The following is an 8,938-nucleotide window of genomic DNA, read 5'->3' on the forward strand; positions in this document are numbered from 1 at the left end:
AGATTAAACGTCATCAGCCGAACATGTAAACTCAGTGCGCTTTTACAGCATCGATATGCTTATCATTGAGATCTTATAAACTACTCTAACTCAAACCTTCAGGGAAAATGTTTCTAGATCAAAACTGAAAGAGTTTTCAGAAGTTTAGTGATGGTGACGTTGAAGTCATGTGACCGTGATGTAGTTCGTTTATAACCTACCTTTAGCTTTTCACTTCTGGCGACTGCATTAGGCTTCAATATTCATAAAAGTTGTGTTCATCTGAAACATGTGTATCATGAACTTTTGTCGCTGTTTTTTGCGATAATCCAGAAGCCTATGGGAAAATCCTATTGTGTTTTTGTGGAGGGAATCAGTGTGATGTGAACTGCCGACTGGACTACAAGTGTAAGACTCTTCTTTCTTATGACGATGAACACAGGAAGAGAACTGATACTTGAGAAGTTGTACTGTTACTGAAATACTACAGGATAATCATGTGTTTAAAACCATGAATATGCCTTCATTAAACACATAACAGGGTCAACAACAATATTACCACCATATTTTATTTTGATCTCAACATTTTTTATTTAATATGTCCTAGAGGAGTTGTTCACTGGAACGCTGTGTGAAACACTCATATTTCACACACTGTGTAAATGTCACAGATCCTCATTCCCTCTTATAATGAAGTGGATCATCTCTTCCTCACAGAGTAAAACACTGCTTATATATTTAATAAAGTTTGGTGAATCATCACTGATGTCCTGTAGAGCTGATGTGGTTAGAGAGACAGAAGGGGAAGGAAATATATATTTCAGTTGCTGACGCACATTGTTCTCTCAGTACGGAAGAGAACGACAGTAACGTTTGTCACACAGAATTTGGTCTTTTATTTCAGCGAAACGCTTGTCAAATTTCATCATGTTGGACGTCCTGCTGCTCTTTTCCAGCATCTGTACAGGTGAGTTTGAGACTCTCAGCTCTTTTACACAGAGTTTGACATCTTCTCTTGTTTTTCCTCTGTTATCACATGATCATCAGACTCATATGGATGATATTTGTCAGTTATTATTCTGGCCTGCTTATGTCTCTTGCTCACACATAACAGCTCTATATAATGATATTTGTGTTTTCAGCTGTTGTTGTTGGAGCTCCACAGAGAATTACTGGATACAGAGGAGAGAGAGTTGACATCAGATGCTCATATAAATCTGGATATGAATCAAATTCAAAGTATTTGTGTAAAGGGGAGTGTAAATATGGATTTAGAAACATCATGGTTAAATCAGGATCTCCAGCTAAAGACGAGAGATTCTCTCTGACTGACGACACGATGACCAGAGTTTTCACCGTCACCATCACTGATCTGAGAACTGAGGATGAAGGCAAATACTTGTGTGGTGTGGAGAGGATTGTGCCTTTGCCTGATGTCTATTCAGAGACTGTGTTGCTGGTTAAAGATGGTAAGTGATTACATTTGTTAATAGCAGAAATGAACTGCATGGAAACAAGCTGAGAGTGAGAGATCAAGTCATTAATATTGTACAACCCACAGAAAAAGTGATCATTTTGTAAAATGCGATAAAATCAAGGATCTGTCATTTGTTAATTCTGTTTCAACTTTAATTAACTGGCAAAAGTAAAAAGGAAATATTTATGATATTGATGTCTATTCAGAGATTGGAGAGATCAAGTCATCAATAATTGAGAAATGTGATTTCTGAATTGTTTGACAATATCTCATGATATTTGGTGATTAGCCATGACACATCTATGCTTGCAAAGTCTGAGAAGCTCCTTTTACACTCAATCACAATCCCTTCACCTACAGTATTATCAGTTCTCCTGTTTATTGTGGCAGAAATGTAGATGGATCAGCAGCTTCATATTATTATATAAAGGTTGATGTTCTGCGTTTTCATTAAATGCAGTTTTCAGAGGATTGTGTTAATATATAAATCTAATAACCAAATTCAGGTCGATCTTTTATTTCCACCTTCAGATAACAACACCACTGAGGTTTCAACATTCGGCTCATTTTCAGTCACAAGAGAATCAGAAATGAATCCATCCAGCAGCGTCACAGATCATCAGATCTCCTCAACAGGTACTTCATCTCTTTCTCCTCAACATCTCTTCAGCCTTTAATATGCTTTATCTCTGGTTATTTCTTCACCGGACACATATACACATCTCTCCACATCTCACCGTCCGTCTCTCTTCCCATCGCCACAGGAGGTCAAAGGTCTGACAGACGGTTGTCATGGCAACATGACTTTCAATACGCCTCATATACGTCTCATTTCATGCATTAGTTTTTGATTTAGTTATTCCATAAACCAATTTTTATTTTTATTTTCTGATATTCTGATTCTGATTGATATTGGCACTAGAGTTCATTTCCCCCATTGGTGCGGTTCGTTTGGGCAGGTGTGGATGTGGCAATCGCACTCGGGTGCACCAAAAGCGGACAGGTCTCGAACTCTGGAGCGGTTCGTTTGTGGTGAGAATGTGATCCGACCTCGAACAGAACCAACTGCCAAAGAACTGCGCATGTTTGGACTAAACCAGTTGCTGTAGTCAGATGCGCTGTGCATTATGGGATGAGGAAAAATGTTTGTTGACAGTTTGCACTTTAAGCATGGCAGCTCGCAGACAAACTTGGAGTTGTGAGGAAGTGCGGAGCCTGATAGAAATTATTAACATTATTTTCGAGCCGCATCCTCGCTTCATTCTCAAATATTATTGTTTGTCTAAAGTGGTGTAGACAAACTATATGATAAAATATGACCAAGGAAACAATCAGCCCACGCAGTCGTCTCTCCATAGTAAACAGCGGCGTGTTGTCTGCTTCCGGGAGTTCTGTTGGAATTTTCCGGCACGTTAATTCTGACCAATCGAAGTGCAGTTATGGAAATGCGTTCAAGACACATCTGGCCAACGAGTGATGTGGATGTTGTCACGTGACTGCATTTTGGTTCGTGTTATCAACTCATAAACTGATTCGGACCAGAGCGATCAGTGTGGTGTGAAAAGGAACCAAAACGCCTGAAAAATGCTACAAAGACCAAATGAACCGAACTACAGATGTGAAAGCACCCAAAGATAACTTTAGGAATATAGAAATAAAACCCTCGGACACGGACGAGTTCTTCTTTAGCTTCTTTCTCTTTTATTAACTTTTCTCTTCACCCTTTCCTTCCGCTCTTCTCTCTATACCTTTGTCATAATAAAAGTCCTCACAACAACATCCACTTTAAATGTCCCATATTGTCAAAACCGAAATTTCCTGGCTTTTTTCCATGATAACAGAGGTCTAGAAGCTGTGTAACTACCATATAAGTTTCACAACAGTCGATCCACAGACACATGCACACAGCCTGCATAAAGTAGCTGTGCCTTTTCACGAGCCGTTGTGACTTCTGTATAAGTGTGACGTCAGAACTACTCAACCACCGCCTTCAGTGCCCCCCCGAACACTGCCACCGTCACTGCACAGGCTTCCGGACAACATTAACACAAGAGACCAGTGGCTAATGTTTATTTATCCAGAAATACCACAGCAATGTTCGACCTAAACCGTCTGTTCTGCTCATTTCACGAATGACTGCTTCGTCAATCAGGCACAGTTCAATACATACAACCGGCACATCCGGGAACTTAACTGTCAATTTCGTAACCGCCCCTTTTTAGGGGAAAACAAGCCAGACTTCCCATAGACTTCAATACAAAATAGCGGCACAAAACAACGTCCGTACTAGGGATGGGCATTCGATTAAATTTTCTTAGTCGATCGTCGGGAGAATTAACGATCGACTATCGATTAATCATTAATATTTTTATATTGAAATTCATTATTTCTTCAACTTTTTATAAATTAAAAATGCAATGAAAATACAAAAATACAGTTTGTTTGTCCTCGATGAGATCTTTATTACAAGAAGATCAACTTGTGGCAGTGAAACTGCACGTTCGGTAACGTTAGACTTGAAGATGCCCTGCGGTGCTCTAAAACAGCAGAACAGCGAGCCGGCGTTCTTAAACAGAGACACATGGCCACTTCATCCGTTTTCTGTGATCGGATAACTATCCGATCGTGAAAAGACCAAATGTAAATGCCCTCCGAAACGCATTCGAGGAGGATTTAAACCCGATCGCTCAAACCACTTCAGGAGGAGATCTGAGACGCATTCCAAACGAAACTGGACAAGAGTAAATGCATCTGGTTGTTGAAACTACATATGTAAATTTGACTTATCCCAAAAATGCTAAGAAATAAACATGTGAGAGCGTTTTATAGGCCTAGGCTATATGTCATGTTATAGCCAGATATGACGACGTTACTGGAACACGCATCACCACAGATGAGCATCTATTCAAGCCAACGTGCAAACTATCGCAAATCAAAGTGAAAGTCATTCATCAACACACAATCATCTTCATTAAAAGTAAAGAACCGAAATGATCTTACCAGGGCTGTTGCCGCAATATCTTGTTGCCGTCTTTGATTTAGAAATTTTCGCTGATGATCAATAAAATGCAGGTCATATCAGTTGCTTTCGGACGTGCAACAATTTAAATATGTAGCGCGGGAATTCAAGATCGGATTTATATCCGTTTTGCAAAAACACATTTATATGACCGGGTGTAAATGGAATCGTTTTGATAAATCAGATAGCTATCCGATCTGAGAAAACGCATGAAGTTCCCATAGAACTTCTGCACCAGTCCACTGATTTCTGTTGAGAAAGATAAGCATGTTGACATGATCTGGGATCAGATGCGACCGCAACCTGGTGACAGCCAGTCAGCCGCTGAAAACACCCGCTCTGAGGGGACTGACGTTGCCGGGATGCACAGGTACCTCCGCGCTAAAATCAATTCCATTGCTTCAAGACTCACACTACGCAACGCAACCTGCATTAGATTAATTGATAACAAATAAACGTGATCGACGAAATTCTTAACGATCGATTATCGATCGTCGATTAATTATGCCCATCCCTAGTCCGTACACAGCCGACAGACGTGTATAACTTCAGAAATCACTTAGATGAAATATGTCGAGTAATTATATGTCCACCCTGCCTTCCATAGAGCGTGAACGATACATTTATAAACTTAATTTGGGCAACTTAAAAACATATCCCGTTTCATTCTACCAGCGTCAAATTGGTCTAACAACCCCACCCAGTGGTTTACTCGGACATTTACTCGTACCTCATCGAGTCACCAGGTAGCCAGTGAATGATTTTACTACGGTTTTAAGAAGTAAACATCTTTAAATGTATAATATTGTGTCTTTATATTTAGAGTAGCTACTGAGTGCACTTTTCTGTCCAGCCATACAACTAGCCTGATTTAGCTTTCGATAGCATCATCCGTAATTCATGATATTTCCATAACAGCAAGATATTGATGATGATGGCAGGCAGAGATGGGCATAAATACATGGAAATGTATTTAAAATAAAATAAAAAATACAAAATACTGTGTGAAAAAAAATAATTAAATACAAATACATAATAGGGGTAGCCTACTGTGTGAAAAAAAAATTTTTAAATACATATTACATGTTTGTAAGGGTTAGTACACGTCCTCAATCCGTTACTGTGTATGGCGCTCGCCGGATTGTTTTCCCCTAAAAGTGGGCGTGAACCTTTTCAGAGACGTTCTATGACGCTACGCCGGTTGTATGCATGCCGGTTTTTCACAGAAGCTACTCATCAAAAACCTCAAATTCGCAGCGCGTAAATAAACTTCTGACACATTTTATGTTACATTATGGAGCCAGCATAACCTGATACAGTTTGTAAACAGATATGTAACACTAACATGTTGCTAAATTGATGCTGGTGTTGTCTTGTACAGTTTCTATGGTTGCCACAAGCTTTGATAGAATATCTGTTGGAAACAAGACAAAATACGTTGTTTGTTTTCCTAAGTTACAGACTCCGGCCCTGTTTGAGTCTGTTGTTTTTACTGAGTTAAAGACGGTGAGATTGAGTTCACTCAGTCTCTGTGTCTTTTGTTTTTGCTAGAAACTAACGTTTAGTGTACTTGCATGGGTAACGTTATTTCAGGCGCTGTAACTGTCACATGTGAAGCTTTTATTAACACACTCCTGTATCTTCACATCATTCATCAGTTTGGAGAGTTAATCATGATCTTCCTCTTTCAGTTCAAAATGCGATCACAGCGTCATCTGGAGGATTATTCATCATCATCATCATCATCATCGTCATCGTCATCATCATCGTCATCGTCATATTATTAATATTATTTTTAATGTAAATAAAAATCTATTAATAAGGAGTACATAAAGATATATATTGAACTAATTCATAAATATATTTGATTATTCATTGTATATGAAATAATTAAATTACTTGTTTGTGTTTTTGACAGTCAGAAGAAAAGAATAAACAGAAGATCTGCTATAAATGAGGTGAGATGATCAAAAATTAAAATGGCTTTTTTGTATATTTAGAGATGTTTTTTTATGGCTGATCCAACTTGTGATCAAGTCAGTTTACATCATATGTTGTGAAATTATCAGAATGCTCAAACATCTCGCAACAAACTGACAAACTCTGATTGAGACATGAACTCACAATGTTTAAAATCTCTTCTTCTTTTTTGTGCTGTAAATTCCTTCTCTCTGTTTCCCTGTAGAGCGATGATCCCAGTGCAGGCTCATATGCAGCTCTTGAGCTCAAGTCCAGATCACCTGACCTCTACGACACACTCACAGTAAGAGAAATGTCAAAAACTACATGTGCAAAACAGTTTGTGCATTCAAAAGTCAGATAATAATCAATGTGTCTTTCACACAGTCTGTCCATCCCAGACCTGCTGTTCACCAGTCCGGCTCTTCTGAATATCAGAATCTGACTCTTCAGTAGCTCTTCAAGTCTTCTCAAGAAGAAACTCTCATCACTCTTACTCAATGGATACTAAACAGTCCTTACATTCATTTTTTTCAATCTATACTATGTGAGCAATCTCACCAACAGTAATAAATTTTTTAAAATGTCATGTCAATTGACCCAGAAAGGTGTACTTCCATGATAAACTCCCTAGACAAAGAAATAAAAGTAAAGAAGGAGGCCAAGAAGGAATGAAGACGGAGGAAGGGAAAATCCTCATAAGAAGAAAATCATCCCCAAAGAAAGAGAGATGATGCGAATAATTAGACAGCAAGAGAGATTAAATAAAACAGTTAATAGGAGTAAAGCATTGTAAAGAAATTTGTTTAAAATATGAAATGGAGAAATGAACAGAGAGAGCTGATCTTCTTTTTACTGAAAAAAGAGAAACATCAACACTGTCTGTTAGAGACGCAGCCCTGTCATTGTCTAAAGTGTTGATACATACATTTGCTGTAAAGAAACGGAGCTTGAAACTGCAAACGTCCGTTATAGCTTTTAGTGCATATAGGTCGGAGTAAAGAGCAAAACATGTATAACCTTTGCTTCGCTATGAAAACTGTTAAAAGTGTGAAAAACTGGGCAAGAAGAGCTCAGCAAATGTGGTCAACGAGCTCGCATCTACAAGAGACCAGAAAAAGAGGAGCTTGTACACACAGTTATAGGAACTCGGGGCCGCCTAAACTGGGGTGTGTTTCCCGAACAACGACGTAAATCGCTGCTTAACTACCATAGTACGATGGATCACTGAAGAAATCAACTAGCTAGTCACAACTGTTTCCTGAAACCATACTGTCGCAAATTGGTCGTTCAACCACAGCCAAAAAATATTTCAAAAAATATATTAAAGTGCAAGTCAGTGATTGTGGTCGTGTTTAGGCCAGCAGAGAAGGCCTTGCTGGCTCTGACGGCCCACCACTGTTGAAATCCTTGAAAGTTTGTGAATCTGAGAAAAAAAAGTCAAGGCCCTGGAAAGTTTCTGAAAATAAACACACACAGATACAGGTCCTTGAAAGTGCTTGAATTTATTTTGTGCAAGAAGTTTTCTGGAAAAAGTTCCATATTATTCCCTCCGGTCCGCGAATGTGTTATTTCGCCAACACTTTGTGGCCTATGCACACTAGCTTGCTTGATTTAGGTTAGTTACGCACATTTACGCGTTACGCTAAGTGTTTCCCGCGTGAGGTGGGCTACTTTGTGTTGTTCGTTGCCGTGACGTTCACCCGCGCACGAAACTACTACAATGGTACCTCAACGTTTCACAGACATTGCTAAAATAGGCTGAAACGTGATGCCTGGAAAATGCAAGTTTCAAGATATTTTGCTCACCAAAGAAGATTACAAAGAATGACTCGCTGCAGGGTTGCCACCCGTCCCGTGAAATACGGAACCGTCCCGTAGGCCTATTTGAAGGAAAAATGATACGTCCCGTATCAAATCAATGTGGGACGCGATTTGTCCCATTTTACATAGACCCACACATTCATTTGCGGGTGATTGGATATTAGCGTCTTTGTTTCCATAGTGACGGAGTCTAGACAACATGTGCTGTAAACGGGCGTAATGGGCGTTTTTTTAAACCATGTCGAGCTCACGTCCTCTTCAGATCTGAAAATAGGTATCGATGTCTGTCCAGTAACTAATGATGAACGTAAGGCGAACTGCACAGTTTAATTTGCTCACGCAGACTTCGGTGGACTTCTGTCTTAAAGGGGACATATCATGCTAAATTCACTTTTTTAGCCCTTAAATGCATTTTGTTGTATAAGTATAGAAAATTTGAAATTAGTCTCTTCAGGTGTTTCGTTGATATCTTTATATTCTGTTTTGGCCTTATTTTTCAACCTTTTCAGATTTTTCTATTCTCTATGACGTTTTGTGAACAATTATGTCACAGTATTTTGCAGCAGAACTGCCAAATAAGGACATCGACTCCCGGCCCAACACTTCGAGCAATCCGCCATTTTTATTTCTCGCTTCGATTTTGTAGTCCAAGCTCAAAGATGCAGAACTTACGAGAGGGT

At 39.2% G+C, this 8,938-nt stretch overlaps 1 protein-coding gene across 1 annotated transcript; it reads left to right on the forward strand.

Moving 5' to 3' along the window:
* Positions 1 to 799: 799 nt before the first annotated feature.
* Positions 800 to 7,922, forward strand: LOC308688292 (uncharacterized protein). Its single transcript, XM_081361264.1, has 7 exons — positions 800 to 946; positions 1,122 to 1,448; positions 1,988 to 2,092; positions 6,167 to 6,275; positions 6,394 to 6,433; positions 6,661 to 6,738; positions 6,822 to 7,922. Exons 1-7 carry the CDS (start codon positions 907 to 909, stop codon positions 6,888 to 6,890), a joined length of 768 nt encoding a protein of 255 aa, XP_081217390.1. The 5' UTR covers positions 800 to 906; the 3' UTR covers positions 6,891 to 7,922.
* Positions 7,923 to 8,938: the final 1,016 nt, after the last annotated feature.

The sequence above is a fragment of the Scardinius erythrophthalmus genome (assembly GCF_964197995.2).
Source record: "Scardinius erythrophthalmus genome assembly, chromosome: 3".
Taxonomy (NCBI): Eukaryota; Metazoa; Chordata; class Actinopteri; order Cypriniformes; family Leuciscidae; genus Scardinius; species Scardinius erythrophthalmus.